The sequence below is a fragment of the Heloderma suspectum genome, chromosome 2 (genome assembly GCF_057233095.1).
Source record: "Heloderma suspectum isolate Gila_16-S chromosome 2, 16-S_ref, whole genome shotgun sequence".
Lineage (NCBI taxonomy): Eukaryota > Metazoa > Chordata > Lepidosauria > Squamata > Helodermatidae > Heloderma > Heloderma suspectum.
The window spans coordinates 141,132,252-141,150,629 of NC_139459.1; the positions used below are offsets into that span (position 1 = coordinate 141,132,252).

Genomic DNA, 18,378 nt, shown 5'->3' on the forward strand with positions numbered 1-18,378 from the left:
CTCCAAGTGCAGGCCCTTCAGCCTCTCATATGACTGGGCTGATCTTGGCTTAGGCAGCCAATGACACAGCACTATTGTTAAGCCCTTTCCCATCTGTACGCACTACAGAAGCACACAGTTGTCTGCAAGAGGAGCACTCATTTGGCAATGCACTTTCACTGACAAGCCGTCCTTCCAGTTTGTGATGCATCAAGTGCCTCCTCTACCGTGAAGTGTACCTTCCCACTAACACTGCTGGAGTAGCAGGAAAGAAACCTACGCATGTTCCCTCAAAATAAAGAATGGGAACAGAAACAGTTTGGAGGGTTGCCTACCTGTAGTTGTTATATTCACGCTCTTTCAGTTGGTCAATATGCCTCTTCTTCAGCAGCAACTTTTGTTTTTCCACGATTAGAAGTGGGCGGCAAATCCTGCCAGCATCAGTATAAATGCGGATTTCTCGCTCCCTGATATCTCTGATCATGGACACCTGCATGAGCAAATACCACTCTCAGCAACAACAGTGAAAGTAGAGACTGACAAAATTTCTTAACAAAGCTTTAGTGCATACAACAGAACGTGCTTGAACTGACCAGTTATTTGTAAATGGATTCTGCCCAAGTGAGGCAAGATCAACCATTTTTACCTCAAGTACAGAAACCCCCACACTCAGAGGCTTCGAAGCTTCCAATGTGCCCTGCCAGACTGAAGCTGGCAGGGCAGGAGGAGTGGTGGGGGCGATCTTGAGTTTTTGCTAGACAGGCTTTTTAGCCCATCTAGCGGAGATAGCTGACACGATTCTCTCTGCACCAGCTGTGGGGGGGAGGGGGCAGATCTCCGATTCCCCCTTCCGAGGCTGGAGTGGGGAATCAGAGCCATGCTATGGTCCCTGGGATGCTCGTCCAGAGGCCATAGGACAGCTGTCTAAATGAACATTGCATTTACTGCATTCTACGTCATAGAGCTAGAATTATAACCCAATATTTACCTCTGATACAATGATGTCCATCTGACGCCGCAACTTCCTCAGTGTGTTCATAAGCTGTTCTGGGTCCTTGTGTATTCCAACCCAGCAACCATTCACAAAAATCTTTGTGGCACTTCAGAAAAGAAAAAGTTGTGAGAATGTTGTCCCAAATTGAGCTATGTGGAAGTTAACCAAATTTCAACAACCTTTTATACTTACTCTGCAATGGCTGCTGGAGAGATTTCTTCCAGATTTTCCATACTCCATTCTTCTAAAAATTCCAGAATTGGGGATGGCTGAGACCCCACAGAGATGTAGGCCATTAGAGCCAGATTCTTCACAAGCCCCACGGCATGACCCTAATAACACATGGAATTACGTGTTTTCACATTTGTATCTCTTCAAGATCCTGCACAGACTTCTTGAGATTCATAAGGCACAAATTATCTAAGACAAGACATTGTTTAGGGAAAGGCTTGCAAACCTCTGCCTTTATGGAATGTCCATGTTGACTTTTCTGCTAAGGAACTCTGCAAACACAGTGGTTCCATGACAGGCAGAGGATTCTGGGACGTGTTCTATGACAGGGGTGGGCAAAAAGTAGATCTCTAGATGTTTTCAACTTCAACTCCCAGCATTCCTGAACATTGGCTATGCTGGCAGAGGCTTCCTGGGAGTGGAAATTCCAAAGTTCCATCTGGAGATCTACCATCTGCTCATCCCTGTTCTAGGATATACACTACGTTCACAGGCAGTACTGGCCAGGGCCTGCCTAAACTGAAAAAACCTGCTTAGCACTCCAGAGTATTACAGGGGAAGGATAGCAATGGGCAAGGAAGGTATCTTTCATGGAAGCTTAGCTGCCATTACATATCATCACACTGAAGAACCCCAGTAAGTTTTCAAGAAACTAAAGGGTTTCCTGGTATACATTTCCCTAAACCAGTTGTTTTCAAATTATCAAATTTATTAATGAAGTCTAAAAATGAAACAAACTGTGATTGAAAAGAGAAAAAGATATGGATGCAAGCTACAGAAACATTTACATACACTGTACACTTATTTCAATGCAATCTGTGCATTACCTCTGGAGTTTCAGCAGGACAGACCATTCCCCACAAGGTGTTGTGCAGTTGCCTGGGCTTTGCTAGTTTACCATCTCTACCAATGGGGGAATTCAAGCGACGCAAGTGGGAAAGTGTAGATGCAAAAGTGAGACGGTTCAATACCTTCAAGAGATTAAACAAAATACATTTAGAGTTACTCATGAGATATATAATCTAGATTTTGTCAATATAATCAAGAACTAAATATTCAGTTACTTAGAGCTAGAATTAGCTTACAATTAATATACATTCACTTGCAACATCAATCAGAGGTAACTTGACCATTACATTTTACTAAGGTAACAGGGTTCAATCCAGACCCAGTGAATGGCCAGGGAGCAACTGATGGTGTAGCTAAGCCAGTGTAGATCTGTTAGTTCCTTATATGGGAACTACTTGGAAGCCCCATGTAAGAATGCTTCAGTTCTCCAATTAAATTAAGTTCTCACTGCCCAGGTAAGTTCACTCTCCAGTTCCATCGTAATTACAAACATTAAAAGGAAAATTCTGAGCAAATTCCTTGGGCATCACTAAGAAAAATAAAATCAATTATGAGCTACAACATGGAGATATCTAAGGAACATCTAAGGAAATCTAGGCCTCTATTAAACTAAGGGCTCTGCCCAATGGGATGAAAAACTGGTTGTGTCCTGTGCCCCGCCCACCCCTAAACTGGCTGAACTTCTGTGGTATTATACAATGCTAATTTAAACTACTGAGGGGAAAGGAAACGACACAGCACTGATACAGCGTGCAGCTGCTACCAAGGAAAGTTTGGATGAAAGGTCAGTTCAGATAGGGGAAACAAGGGCTTAAGAACAGGAGGGCCTGAGCTGCTGGCAGAGGGAAGGGGAAGGGCCAAGAGCTGAGAAGCTGAGGCCCCTGAAAGGGGACCTCAAGCAAGGAGAACTGTTGTTGCGGATTACAACCAAAAAACCAAATAGATAGTTGTAGCTCTGTAACAGGATTCCAACAAAATCATAGTCAGAGAGCTTAAATTCAAATGTCATATTTACCTGAAAAACATACAGCTTCATGAGACCAACCAACACTTACTTGTGATACTCCAGCTCTGGCCTGATGAGCTTTCTTCTGGTCTCCCCAGTTCCCTGTAGCTAATGAGTATTTCAAACCGTCCGATATAATCCTAGTTTTGATGGCTAGCTCCAAGTTAAAATCTTTCCCTCTGTCAATGAACTTTTGTGCATATATTCTAACTTCTTTCAGCAAGTTCTTAAACATTCTGTTGAAGTAAAAAAAAAAAAAAAGTATTTCGATGAGTACAGCTTTCCATCTTTAACCACAAAGCTCCTTGCAAAGTATTGAACATAAAGGCCCAAATCCACACACAAAAAACCTAGCCGCATTAAACCACATTGAACTAATTATTGTGACTGGAGCCTGAGAAAGAGCCTTCAATACTAATGAAGACAAATCTCGGTATCATAAAAATACACTTTTCAGTTAAAACAAAACACATGAAGCCTTCAGCTGTGATATTCTAGGACGAACTCTCAGCCAGTATGAGTGTGAGGCTCTTTCATGGCTCTCCTCCACAGACAGTAAACAAAATACAAATTGAATATGGTACCTCCCAGACCACCCAATTCATCCTTAAAAACAAGGGGCAAGGATTCAATCACGTGAGATCCAGAGTGACACGATGTTCAGATAATCATGGTACAGCTCAGTTCACTTCATAATTTCTCCAACACCAAAAGGCATGAACCCAAGACTCACAGTTTGAGAGTTCACTGGGCGCAAAGCCAACAGGCCCTGCAACCACACTACCAGGAACTCAGAAGTATCAGAAGAGGCTTAACCTTCACCTACGTATTCATTAACATAAACTATGTTAAATCAGCCAAGTAGTTTAGGCATGATGCTCTCCTCGTCCCACCTGATTTTTGCTATGCATTGGGGGAAGGGGTTTGCCAGGGGGAGGAGGAGCCAGGAAAGTCACCTTCTTCTCATCCCCTTCTGCTGGTGCTTCTCAGGATCCAAGCCAGTGTCGACCACAATTAGGGAACTATAGCAACTTGTTGCACTCACCCTCTGAACAGGAAAGCAAGTAATGGCCCTGCAAGGTCCAGCCGCTTGTTGCCATAGTGATCTCTGTCATCGAGCTCTCTTCTCCCCAAGGCTGCCAGCAGTAACCTATGAACCATGTACCTAACAAACAGAGGCAGCTTGTTTAAAGGCAGTTGGACATTCAGATTTCTACTACATGTATGGATCAGCAAAAATATCCCAAATGAAGGCAAATATTCTAAACAAAGCTCTCTGAGCATTTATGCCATTACGTTACACGGAATGCTGCTGCTATCAAAAGCCCCCTAGTTCTAATATAGCACAATCCCAGTCACACGTTTAGAAGGCCACTTTCCAGCCTCTGGGCAGTGTCCAAGGGAACCATTGTGCTGGTGGCCCAAGCCCGCTGGCCCCGGTACATGTGTGGCCCCTACTGTCGGTAGCTGCGATGTAGCACTTCTGGAGGCAAGCGCCACAATGAGCGGACTCGTTTCTGGAAGGGGCAGGCTGTGCCCCTTCCAGAAATGAGCATTTCCGCTTGTTGCGGCACTTGTCCCTGGAAGTGCTACATTGTGACCACTGGCGGTAGGGGCTGCGCACACGCTGCCAGCAGAGCCAGCCGCATACACACCAAGGCCAGCGGTCTTGGGCCACCTGCATAAGGCTCCATTGGATACTGCCCTCTGTTTCTATCCCTCATATGACCAGCAACCTACTTAGCCCTTTTTGACTCTGGTATCACTGCTACTTCCAGCCTATACCTGCCAATCCCTGACCCTATTTGCCTCATCTCTGTCAGCAGATAGAGGAAGATTCCCCCCTGTAACTTAGCCAGAACAAGTCATTTTTCCACATTCATCAAGCTCCTTTGCCAGACTAAAACTTATGCTGGGGTAGGATGGTGGCTTCTCTGGCTACAGGACTGCAACCTTCCTTGCACCTACACTGATGGATATTCTCCCTGGGGCTCCTACTATTGTACAGTAATATTATGTCCTAATTAAGCATATTGGGAAACACTGCTTCTGGCACATGTTTTCAAAATGTTGTTTGCAATTACAGAGTGGCAGAAATGTGTAAAGATAAATAAAAGACTAAAACAATATTGCTTGCCTGGAATAAGCTTGGTCACTTGGACTACTGGATTAACATTTAGGGAGGGGAAAGTCAGTTTTCCTTTCTAAGGGCGCAATCCTATCAAGATAGGGGGCCGCATCCAACCACGGAGGCAACCGCCTAACCAAAGCAAGGCAGGAGAGGCACGGGGGGATTGTTTCCTCCGCGCCTCTCCTGCCTTGCTATTTTTTTGCTAGACAGCTGTTTTCGGCTGTCTAGCGACCGGGGGGGGGGGGGGGAACCAGGAGAGGAAGCTGCCGTATGACACGTTGGATGTGTCATATGCGCATCTCTGCTCTCCCCACCTCGGAACACCCCCAGAACACCCCTTTTCAGTCGCTCCGTGCTCCTCTTCCGAGGAGGTTGGTTCCCAGAAATGAGCATATCCTATGGCCCTCTAGACAGTGTCTAGTGGCCACAGAATTGCTCCCTAAGAGACTAAGAGCGATTTCAGATGATCAGTGGGGGAAACAGTGCAACATCAATTGTTTTTCCTGCCCCCAGTCACGCAACTGGGGTTACCCTAATTACTCACATTGTGTTGTAAGTTGCCATGTAGTCTGAACCCGGGGTGTGCATTGTTCATTTTCACCCACCCCACAACCCATACTGCAAGCCATGGGTTGTAGGGTGGGTGAAAATGAACTATGCCCGCACCACAGATGGGGGTCGAACAATGTGGTGTGAGTAATTTGGGTAATCCCAGTTGTGCAACCAGCACATGTGGGGGAGAGGAAAACAATCGACACTCTATTGTTTCCCCTGCTGATAGTCTGAACCTGGTCTAAAAGTGGGATTTTTCTTATATTGTGCAATTACATCACTGTGCGAAGGTACTGGAAAATAAGCCAGTGCATTTTATAAATAAATTGTTGGGATCCCCTATACTTCTAAATATTCCCCTGCAAGCTGCATTTTTAAATGAATGTTTCTACAGGCTTCTGGCTTCACATTTTAACACTAATCTAACTCATGGACAAATACATTTCCACATGTACAGTATTATTTGTCTTTACATACCCAAGAAAATAAGCCTTTTTGGTTTCACAGAAGTCGCTGACACCAACATGTGGAAGCATCTCTTTCTGCAAAACTTCTTTTGCATACTTTATTCTTTTCTCTTTAGTGACTCCAGGCTTTGCACCCCTTGAGCCAATGAAGTTCAATGCAACATTCTGTTCCTGGATGACGAATGCTTCATCCAAAGAAGGTTTAACCTATCACATATAAAATAAAAAATGGCATTATCAGCTTGAGGAGCTTCCTGCAAAGTTTAGAAGTTAGATATTGGAAATGAACATATACACATAACTGGTCTTCTAAAAGTGAAATAGCCTGCAACCAGTTTTGCATTTGGGTTTCGTCATACAAGAAAAACATTTCTAAAAATATATATTGTTCTAAGTCATGAATCAACACAAAGTCAATGCACATTACCATTTCCATCATCTCAGGATCTTCAAAGTCATAAATTATATGCTCCAATATGTCTCTGTCAGAGACAAACCCTAATGCACGGAAGACAATAATGATGGGCACTTCCTGCTTGATATATGGCAATGTTGCCACAATGCGCTGACCTATGGCACTCTTCTTTGCACCCTAAAGATAAGAAAACAAAATTTCAACACATTTGCCTTTAAGTAGCACATATGAGTTTATTCATTTTAACTATATTGTTATTTTAAGCAAATATTATATCCCACATGTTCTAGTTAGATAACTTTTCAAAACAAATCTTTACTCCAAGGATCTCAGGAGAAGCAATTGCTATGATATTACATTTACATAGTTTCCAACTCATCTTTCAGAATTATGATATTTGGGTCTAATTCAGGCTAAATATTTGGGTCAAGATCCAAAGAACCACTCAACTAGTTCTGTGAACACAAGGGGGCTTCAGACTTCTGTTTCTTGCACTGCAGCTCCTGATGCTGCAGGAAAAAATGTTTTTGAAACTAAGAGGGATTTCAAAAGGAGTTTATGCTGCTGCTGCATGAAGAGTTAAAAAGTCATTTTCTTAAGGATGAAAAAGGAGTAAAAAATGCCATTGGGCATGTGCAAGGACTGTACAAACATTACAGAACTTTCTCTTACAAATTTGATTCTATATACAAAGTACTCTGAGATGGATTAATGGATCTGATAAAGTTCTTGTTACAAGTAACTCAGACTTTTCCCATAAAGAACCCAACTCTAACAATGTTTACTCTGAAAGTCCCATCAATTTAAATGCCATTTAATTCTGAGTCAGCATGGTTAGGATTGGACTGTAAATCAGTGACTTGGGTTGCACGATCAAAATAAGTCATGGTAGCTTAAATAATTTAAATCATGTTGGGCGCAATTTATTTCTTTTTATTATTAAATTTATTAATCGCCCATCTGGCTGGTCACCCAGCCACTCTGGGCGATGTACAACATACAATAAAACAGTTTAAAACAATAAAATTCTACAACAAAAACATTTCCTAAAATACCCTAACCCACCCCAAATGCCTGCCTGAACAACCACATTTTTAATGCACGACGGAAGCTCATTAAAGAGGGGGCATGAAGGAGTTCCCTAGGGAGGAAGTTCCACAGAGTGGGGGCCACCACAGAAAAGGCCCTCTCCCTCGTCCCCACCAGTCTAGCTGTCCTGGCTGATGGGACAGACAGAAGGCCATCAGAGGCTGATCTTGTTAAGCGGCCTGTCTGGTGCTGCTGAAGGCGCTCCTTAAGATAGGCTGGGCTGGAACCATATAGAGTTTTAAAGGGTTTTAAATTTCCATAATCACGACCCATGCACAGCGTGTCGCGTTATCTAAGCCTGGATAACAGGGCTTGTTGGAGGGGAAAACAAACCTCCAATAACCTTACAGCAACCCATGGATTATTGGAGAGTTGTTTCCCCCTCCAACAAGCCACCCAAGTTCAAATGGCAAAACAAGCTAAACATGGGCGATGATTTATAGAAATCACATTTTGCATGTGCTGCAATTTAAATAAGCCACCGTGGCTTGTTTTAATCATGAAAACTGGCCCAAAAGGTTTACAAAAACGTAAATGCTTATCTCCATACATTAATAATCCCAAGGCAGAGAAGGAGCCCCACCACTACTGAACCTCCCTTCTCCCTCTGAAATGGCTTAACTGGCAAAGCTCACAATTGGGGTGGGGGGCGGGAGAGAAGAGAGGCGTAAAGGCGAGAGCGTACACTAGTACACAGACTGATTAAAGTTATATGAAGGAGCCATAGAGAATCAAGAAACCTATGAAAATTATTGCCCCACAGCCCATTTTAAAATATTTTAACGTTCATATAACGTTCATCAAAGGTATTTTTTCAAAGCAGAGTATTTATGATTTATTTATTTAAAATATTTATAATTTACTGCCTTTCCCAAGCTCAACAAACTGTATATAAAAAATACAAGATATAAAAAACAGCCAGCCAAGTTTAGAAAATTAGCAAACTCCCCCCCCCCACATGCACGCACCCCCCCCCAACCAGTTCAGAGGGGCATTGGTGCTAATACTGGATTGACTGGGAGGAAAACCATTACCCTCCCAAATCAGGACATACAATACAGGAAGGGAGGGAGGAAGAAAGGCACTCACTGATAGCTTTACAATTGCGTAGGTCTTCTTACCCTCTACCAATCCTCAGATTTTAGCCATTTATTTAAAAATGCTCACCTGCCCACCTCTGGCCAGCATGCTAACCCATATAGTACTTGTTGGCCGAGAAGAATTCTCCAGGCAAGAACGACACTCTCCTGTGTATGCATATTTAGAATCTTTCTTTGCAAACACATACACGGTGTTTGTAGCCATCTTCTCCTGAGCAATCAGAACCTGTTTAGGGAATATAAGCAAGCATAAAGGGGACGTTTGTTTTAGAGTTCATTTTTATAATGTTAAACACATTTATGATCACAGTTCTTCTAAAATATGGCAAACGCGTCATTAGAGATCTCTGAGCTGGAGACTAGTGGAAGGCATTATGGTAGAGCAAGTGTTAATCAAGGTCAATACTTGCACAAGGAGGCCTGGGTTAAAATCTACACTCTGCAATGAAGCAGTCACTGCGTACCTTAGGGCGCAATCCTTTGGCGGCTAGACAGCCATAGGATTGGTCAGTTCTTGGAGAACCACCCTCCGCCCCCTCCCCCACCATCTTGTAGGCAGCGTTGATCAGCCCCGCGTTCCGTGCTTGGAAGAGCAGTGCGGAGCGGGGGAATCGGGGCATTCCTGGGGGCAGGGAGCTCAGAAGTGCCAGTACAACGCTTCCTATGTATCATCTGGTCACCCCACCCCATGCTCCGAGGTGCTGCGGATAAACAGCTCAAATCGGCTGTCTAACCGCGAACGCAGGGTGGCTGGAGTGCGGAGGAGACACGCTCCTCCCACCCTGCATTCGATAGGCAGTTGCCTCCAAGTTCGGAGGCAGATGTCTGTCTAAGAGAGCAATCCTATGGGGATAACCACTTTCTTCCAGCCTAGCCTAGCTTCCCTCCCAGATTTGTTATAAGCATAAAATGGTTGTGAAAAACCCACCCCATCCTCACAAATTATACCATCTCAGAAACCTTGAAGGAACAACCCAGTGTCTTGGACCACTGACTGGTGGAAAGTAGGGAGAATTGTGAGACTTCTTTCTTAGGGTTTTTTTTAGCACAGAGTAGATACATCCGTCATTAGCACGGTGCACATCCTTTAATTAGTGTGATGTAACATTAACAGTGAAGATAGGCATACTAAACAGACTAAAAACACCATGTAGCAAACACACGAACACTTCTGCATAAATTATTTCTTCCTGAGAATTCCTAACCCTTACCTTTTCTGATCCATTAATAATGAAATAGCCACCAGGGTCAAGGGGGCACTCATTCAGTTCACAAAGATCACGGTCAGTTAAGCCATTTAGTAGGCAATACGTAGATCGCAGCATGATAGGAATTTTTCCTATGAACGTTTTCTGATGCTGTGTCTGCAACTGGTCCTCTCCTTCCTTAATAACTGTCTTAGTTATGTCCACATATAATGGTGCAGAATACCTTTGGAAGAGAAATTAACATGCGTTTCACAGGAATAATTAAAGTTTTAATTAAATATTAAACAAGTATAACCCAGGTAATTTGGCAATTTAAACAATATCAATACAACCCAGGGTCTTTTGTACTACTACGTTGTACTTCAGAAGTGAGGTTTCACCATATAATATTGTTAATGATAGAAGTAGATATTTCTTACGTAAGGTTTCTCAGCCTGGCTTCATTTGGCATCATAGGTGAAGGGGCACCATCTCTTTCCCAATGTGTAGGCTTGGACAGATAAATTTGTTCAAATTTCAAAAGATATCGGGGCTGAAAATAATAGAAACGTATGGCTTCAATTAAACATTTTATATGAGAACTGGATGCTTCTTCAAACATCCTCATTTTATTTCTTGGTTATGAGCAAGACAAGGTGCATACCAAAATGCTGTAAAAGTGCAGCAAAATCACAATCATGGTGATGAATGCAGAATTCAGTGAGAATATCACCTTTTGTTTTAAAAAGTTTCTAACCCTCATGATTATCGACTGTTTATTTGGTTAGTCAGTTTTTTATTGCTATTTTTATATTGCTTGTTTTTTGCAACTGATTTACATGTTGTAAGCAACCTTGGCTGGCTTTTTAAATGGAAACATAGGGTATAAATATTATAAGCAAATAAATGAACTTCAGTGCCTTGCATGGCATACCCTCCATAATTAGCAAAATCAGAATCGTGCAAAAATAACAAAGCTGCAGAAGTATGCAAAAGACAAATTATTTTATTATAAAATAAAAGAACAAAGTTATGTTCAATTTGCATAATTTATATAGACAGCAGAATTCACCTTTGCTTAGTACAGGATTTGGATTACTTGGGCACTGAACTTAATTTTTTTTTTAGTACAGAGTACATACATCCCCTATTAGCAAAGTGCACATTTATATGACTTGAGCATAAGCAAAACTTGCACCTTACTTAGAACAAAATACAAGATGGTAAGACTGCCTCTTACCGGCTCTTCCACTTCTCCTGTAGCATGTTGAGCTTCTGCTTGTAGATCAATTGGTGGGGCATCTTCAACAATTCTCTGCACAGACATCTGAATGAACTCATCAAAAGAATCCAGCTGCTGTCGGACCAGGCCTTTTTCATCAAAATAGGAGCTTTGGGAAATAGTTTAGAGGCAGTTAAATAATAAGAATTACCAATGCAAACTATAATATTAATGTATTCAAAATACAGTTACTTCAAAGTTTATCACTAAGTACTAAGTTTATCACGTCATCTGATTGACCAAAATTCAGACATTGAACAATTGATTGAATCTGCGTATGAGTAAAACCAAGAGTTCCAAAGTAAAAAGCACACTATCATCATTTTTAGATTCACATGTGTATCATAGCATGTATAATCTGAGAAGAAACATTCCCTCCTGTATAAGACAGAAGGGGGAATGCATCTTCTAAGATGGCAATTGCCATCTACATTTCTTCACTCCACACTCAACTGCTGAGCTCTGAGAAAGTCTGATTTTTCTCCTCAAGTGCTTCTAGTGGAACAAGCCAAATGATGGAGGGGAGACGAATATGACCAGCCTGGCCCACTTGAAGAACTACACTTACAGATATGGAATCCCTGTCCAAGTGACTCTTGCCCATTCATACCATGCGGCAAGTAAGCAGTGGCGTCTCACCAGTAGATAAGGATCAAGGGGTATAGACACACCAGCTCTTAGTAAAAACATGATGGGGGAAAATGTACTAGAACACAGAGTCATGGTAATGAATTTAAAGAAGTGACCATGCAGAGGTGCAAAACCATTGAGGAGATTCAGCTGTTAATCTTATGAGTCCTGCTACAAGCATCTGAAATTGAGTACAGAAGCATTTGCATCACGTGTACAGTGAAAGGCTAACCTTTCATACTAGGTCTAGTGTTGAAGTGATTTTTAGATAACAGAATACAGTAATTCTAGGCATTTGTGTCATTTTGAGCAGCATACAGACTGCGGTGTCACAGTATAACTAAATTATTCTAAAATGCAAGTCTCTCATGAGCATAATCATTTGGAAACCACTGCTTTATATTCGCAGTCTTAAAATGTCATAATACTGTATGCTACCCTATTATCTCCATCTAATTCATACAGACAATACTAGGATTAGAAACAATGTACACAGCCCAGGTTAAGCATTTTAAAGCTGCAATCCTAGGAACATCCACTCAGAATTAATTCCTACTGAACTTAGTGTGACTTAGTTTTGAGTAAACATTGTTGTTCAGTCGTTCAGTCGTGTCCGACTCTTCGTGACCTCATGGATCATAGCACATCAGGCCTTCCTGTCCTGCGCTCTCTCCCGGAGTGTGCTCAAGTCCATATTCATTGCATAAAGCAATGCATAAAGGTGGTACAGAAATACAGTAAGTATTGAATAAATAAAATACGCTTCATTTGTTTCTGTGGGCAGCATTTCTGAAAGTTACGCTGGTGGTTTTCATCATGTTCATCATCTTCCTGTGTTTGAAAATCTTGATATAATTTGTTCGTAATTAAGAGGCATGGATCAATAGTAAATTGGTCACTATGTTCCTTGGTGATATTATTCTTTGTTAAATTGAAATGCATTATTTTAATGGAACTACAGGAAGGTTTACCTTCAATTTGTTGTGATTATTGAATATCCATTGTTGTTGTTCAGTCGTTAAGTCGTGTCCGACTCTTCGTGACCCCATGGACCATAGCACGCCAGGCCTTACTGTCCTCTGCTCTCTCGCGGAGTGTGCTCAAGTTCATATTCATTGCATCGGTGATGGTATCTAGCCATCTCATCCTCTGCCGTCCCCTTCTCCTTTTGCCTTCAATCTTTCCCAGTATCAGGGTCTTTTCCAGGGAGTTTTCTCTTCGCATTAGGTGGCCAAAATATTTGAGCTTCAGCTTCAGTATCTGTCCTTCCAATGAGCACTCAGGGTTGATTTCCTTTAGGATTTGACTGATTTGATCTCCTTGCAGTCCAGGGGACTTGTAAGAGTCTTCTCCAGCACCACAGTTCGAAAGCATCAATTCTTCTGCACTCAGCCTTCCTTATAGTCCAGCTCTCACAGCCATACATTACTACTGGGAAAACCATAGCTTGATTATACAGACCTTTGTTGGCAAGGTGATGTCTCTGCTTCTTATTATGCTGTCTAGGTTTGCCACAGCTTTCCTCCCAAGGAGCAAGCGTCTTTTAATTTCATGGCTACAGTCACCGTCTGCTGTGATCTTGGAGCCCAAGAAAATAAAATCTGTCACTGCTTCCATTTCGTCCCCTTCTATATGCCAGGATGTGATAGGGCCAGATGCCATGATCTTCGTTTTTTTGATGCTGAGTTTCAAACCAGCTTTTGCACTCTCCTCTTTCACCCTCAGCAAGAGGCTCTTTAGATTCTCTTCGCTTTCTGCCATTAGGGTGGTATCGTCTGCGTATCTGAGGTTGTTGATAATTCTCCTGGCAATCTTAATTCCGACCTATGATTCATCCAACCCGGCGTTTCTCACGATGTACTCTGCATGTAAGTTAAGTAAGCAGGGCGACAATATACAGCCTTGTCATACTCCTTTCCCAATTTTGAACCAATCGGTTGATCCATGTCCGGTTCTTGCTGTTGCTTCTTGATCCTCGTACAGGTTTCTCAGGAGACAGGTAAGGTGGTCTGGTACCCCCATCTCTTTCAGAATTTGCCACAGTTTGTTGTGATCCACACAATCAAAGGCTTTAGCGTAGTCAATGAAGCAGAAATAGACGTTTTTCTGGAATTCTCTTGCTTTCTCCATGATACAGCGAATGTTGGCGATTTGATCTCTAGTTCCTCTCTGCCTCTTCGAAACCCAGCTTGTACTTCCGGTAGTTCTCGGTTCATATACTGCTGAAGCCTAGCTTGTAGGATTTTGAGCATAACCTTGCTGGCATGTGAGCGCAATTGTGCGGTAGTTTGAACACTCTTTGGCGTTGCCCTTCTTTGGAACTGGAATGTAAACTGACCTTTTCCAGTCTTGTGGCCATTGTTGAGTGTTCCAAATTTGTTGGCATATTGAGTGCTGCACTTTAACAGCATCATCTTTTAGGATTTTAAATAGCTCAGCTGGAATACTGTCATCTCCGCTAGCTTTGTTGTTAGTAATGCTTCCTAAGGCCCACTTGACTTGACTCTCTAGGATGTCCGGCTCAAGTTCCGTGACCGCACTATCATGGCTATCAGGGACATTAAGATCTTTCCTGTATAATTCTCCTGTGTATTCTTTCCACCTCTTCTTAATCTCATCTGCTTCTGTTAGGTCCCTGCCTTCTTTGTCCTTTATCATGCCCGTCTTTGCACAAAACGTTCCCTTGAGATCTCCGATTTTCTTGAAGAGATCTCTAGTCTTTCCCATTCTATTGTTTTCTTCGATTTCTTTGCATTGTTCATTTATGAAGGCCTTCTTGTCTCTCCTTGCTATTCTCTGGAACTCTGCATTCACTTGGATATATCTTCGCCTTTCTCCCTTGCTTTTCGCTTCCCTTCTTTCCTCAGCTACTTGTAAAGCCTCATCAGACAGCCACTTGGCTTGCTTGCATTTCTTTTTCTTTGGGATGGATTTAGTTGCTGCCTCCTGAACAATGTTACGGACATCCGTCCATAGTTCCTCAGGCACTCTATCAGGTCTAATCCCTTAAATCTATTCCTCACCTCCACTGTATATTCATAAGGGATATGATTTAGGGTCATACCTGAATGGTTTAGTGGTTTTCCCTACGTTCTTCAATTTCAGCCGAAATTTTGCAACAAGAAGCTCATGATATGAGCCACAGTCAGCTCCAGGTCTTGTTTTGACTGACTGTATAGAGCTTCTCCATCTTTGGCTGCAAAGGACATAATCAATCTGATTTCGATATTGACCATCTGGTGATGTCCATGTGTAGAGTCACCTCTTGTGCTGTTGGAAAAGAGTGTTTGCTATGATCAGCGTGTTCTCTTGGCAAAACTCTATTAGCCTTTGTCCTGCTTCATTTTGTACACCAAGGCCATGCTTGCCTGTTATCCCGGTGATTTCTTGACTTCCTACTTTAGCATTCCAGTCCCCTATGATGAAGAGCACATCTCTTTTTGGTGTTAGTTGTAGAAGGTGTTGTAGGTCTTCATAGAACAGATCAACCTCAGCTTCTTCGGCATCAGTGGTTGGGGCATAGACTTGAATTACTGTGATGTTGAATGGTTTGCCTTGGATTTGTCCTGAGATCATTCTATCATTTTTGAGATTGTACCCCAGTACTGCTTTTCCCACCCTTTTGTTGACTATGAGTGCTACTCCATTTCCTCTAAGGGATTCTTGCCCACAGTAGCAGATATGGTGGTCACCTGAATTAAATTTGCCCACGCTTGTCCATTTTAGTTTGCTGATTCCCAAGATGTCGATGTTCAATCTTGCCATCTCATGTTTGACCACCTCCAGCTTACCTTGATTCATTGATCTGACATTTCAGGTTCCTAAACAATATTGTTCATTACAGCATCGGACTTTCTTCTCACCACCAGTCACATCCACAGCTGAGTGTCCTTTCGGCTTTGGCCCAGCCGCTTCACTCTTTCTGGCGCTACTTGGAAATTCCCTCTGCTCTTCCCCAGTAGTATATTGGACACCTCCCGACCTGAGGGGCTCATCTTCCGGCGTCATCTCTTTTAGCCTTGTGATACGTTCCATGGGGTTTTCTTGGCAAGAATACTGGAGTGGGTTGCCATTTCCTTCTCCAGTGGACCACATTTTGTCAGAACTCTCTGACCTGTCCGTCTTGGGTGGCCCTGCGCAGCATAACTTATGGCTTCACTGAGTTACGCAAGCCCCTTCGCCACAACAAGGCAGTGATCTATGAAGGGGTGAGTAAACATATATAAGCTTAACTTTGGTTGGATCAGAACAAATTTATAAAGTTACCTGATGACAATCCAGCATGCTTCTTGCCACAAATCTGGAGTGATTTCATCATCGTCCTCATCATATTGCATATCTACCAAAAAGGGGGAAGACCAATAATTCCAATGGTAGTTTCTTTAAACCTTAACATGCAAAGAATTGCACAAAATCCATACAACCAATCCACTTTAAGTGGCTTATTTCTTATTTCATAAGATCTCCAGCCAATAAACCCCAAACAACAGCAGCTCTCCAAAACCTCTGACAGATTTCCCAACCTTACTACTGTATGCTGGTTGAGAAGGAGACCACAACTGCACACAGTTCCAGGCACTGTTTCATAGCGCATTAATTATGAGGGTTAATCCACCTGACTTAAAAGGACGTTCCCAGCCTTCAACACTGCAAGCCCTTTAGTGCCCAGTGTCCTTACAGAGGTATCGTAAGGATGACTGAAGCAGTGCGGCCGAAACACTATGGACCCTCAAGAAGCAGTCGTAGTATTCAGCAGTCGTACTACTGACGAGGCTTCATACGCCTTTCCTGCAGCCCTACAGATGGGGCTGCCTTTAAGGGCGAAGAATGACATCAGACTGGGCCAGCACAGGCAGAGGCGGGCTACCCCCACCCCCCGTTCGGCTTCCTTACGCGGGGGCTCACCTTCATCCGCATCGTACATCTTGACGAAGGCGCCTCACAGCAGGTCACACACTCTTAGCGAAGGTAACTCGCGCGGACCCCTCGCACGCTACGACCAGAGACAACAGCGCTCTTAGGCACAACCACCCGATTATAACTGCGCCTGCGCACAGCTCACATTTCCCATCCACCGCCCCTTCGTTCAAAACGTCACTTCCGCCCACGCTACGGTTGCGCGAAGGCTGCTGGTCTCCCCATAGAAATACGCCTGGGCTGTTCTGCGGCTGTGCGAGGCGGAGCTTGTGCGCTTGCGTAATTAGTCAAAGCAGGGATTGCGTCGATGCCTCGGCCGCGAGCGGGGTCGCACCCCGAGCGGTCGTCTGAGCGCACGTTGCGCAACCCCCCAATCCCGTGCGTCGTAGTGCCTAGAGATGAAGAGCGCAATCCTATGCATGTTTCGGCAGAAAAAGCCCTACAACTCCCAGCAGTTTACGCGTGCTTAGAATAGCGCCCTAGGGCAGTATTCAGAGGGGCGGGCGGTTGGTCTGTTTGCAGCAAAAACAACGAAGAGTCTGGCGTATATTTGGCCAGGAATTATGGGACTTGCACCTGGAGGGCGCCAGGTTGGGGAAGGCTGCTACTAACAGATTTATAAGCTTTCGTGGGTTGCAGTCCACTCCATGCATCTGATGAAGCAGTAGGCCAGAGAAGCTTCTGCCATACTAAACCTGTTAGTCTTGGGTTCCTGTTTGGTTTGGGATCTCCACTTTACCCTACTGAGTGGTAAAAGCACAACCTGTCTGCATACAAGCGAATGGGGCGCTGGCTTGGGGGGTGGGGGGCAATTTAGCTCGATTGACCTTTACTAGAACTTGAAGCGTGTTCTGTGGGATTTCCTTTACTTTGGTGATTTTCAACATGAATGTGATGGTGTCAGGGAGTTTAGACACGTGGCCAGTATGAGCGAAATGTGTTCACTTGAAATGTTCTTGTTCAGTCGCGTGTGACTCTTTGTGACCCCATGGACCATAGCACGCCAGGCCTTCCTGTCCTGCGCTCTCTCCCGGAGCATGCTCAAGTTCATATTCATTGCATCGGTGAAGCTATCTAGCCATCTCATCCTCTGCCGTCCCCATCTCCTTTTGCCTTCAGTCTTTCCCAGCATCAGGGTCTTTTCCAGTGAGTTTTGTTTCTGCATTAGGTGGCCAAAATATTTGAGCTTCAGTATCTGTCCTTGCAATGAGCAGTCAGGGTTGATTACCTTTAGGATTGACTGATTTGACCTCCTTGCAGTCCGGGGGACTCGTAAGAGTCTTCTCCAGCACCACAGGTCGAAAGCATCAATTCTTCAGTGCTCAGCCTTCCTTATAGTCCAGCTCTCACAGCCATACATTACTACTAGGAAAACCATAGCTTTGATTATATGAACCTTTGTCGGCAAGGTGATGTCTCTGCTGTCTAGGTTTGCCATAGCTTTCCTCCCAAGGAGCGTCTTTTAATGTCATGGCTACAGTCACCGTCTGCAGTGATCTTGGAGCCCAAGAAAATAATATCTGTCACTGCTTCCATTTCTTCCCCTTCT

The 18,378-nt window shown here is 43.5% G+C and overlaps 1 protein-coding gene across 5 annotated transcripts in view; it reads right to left on the reverse strand.

Annotated features, from left to right (window-relative positions):
* The window catches only part of POLR2B (RNA polymerase II subunit B), a 37,054-nt gene extending 20,087 nt beyond the window's left edge, over window positions 1-16,967 (reverse strand). For 2 of the 5 annotated variants that reach the window (XM_084835070.1, XM_084835068.1), the window contains exons 1-14: window positions 16,818-16,967; window positions 15,704-16,110; window positions 11,241-11,391; window positions 10,441-10,553; window positions 10,025-10,244; window positions 8,881-9,039; window positions 6,637-6,801; window positions 6,220-6,416; window positions 4,105-4,224; window positions 3,109-3,295; window positions 2,032-2,175; window positions 1,166-1,305; window positions 968-1,079; window positions 315-469 (exon numbers count right to left, since the gene is read on the reverse strand). In XM_084835070.1, the coding sequence (XP_084691196.1) occupies window positions 315-469; window positions 968-1,079; window positions 1,166-1,305; window positions 2,032-2,175; window positions 3,109-3,295; window positions 4,105-4,224; window positions 6,220-6,416; window positions 6,637-6,801; window positions 8,881-9,039; window positions 10,025-10,244; window positions 10,441-10,553; window positions 11,241-11,327 (1,799 nt within the window). In that variant the 5' untranslated portion in view covers window positions 11,328-11,391; window positions 15,704-16,110; window positions 16,818-16,967. Of the gene's footprint in view, window positions 1-314; window positions 470-967; window positions 1,080-1,165; window positions 1,306-2,031; window positions 2,176-3,108; window positions 3,296-4,104; window positions 4,225-6,219; window positions 6,417-6,636; window positions 6,802-8,880; window positions 9,040-10,024; window positions 10,245-10,440; window positions 10,554-11,240; window positions 11,392-12,883; window positions 12,962-15,703; window positions 16,111-16,178; window positions 16,252-16,817 lie in introns of those variants that run through there. The other 3 variants (XM_084835067.1, XM_084835066.1, XM_084835069.1) reach the window with 2 other exon arrangements.
* Window positions 16,968-18,378: the final 1,411 nt, after the last annotated feature.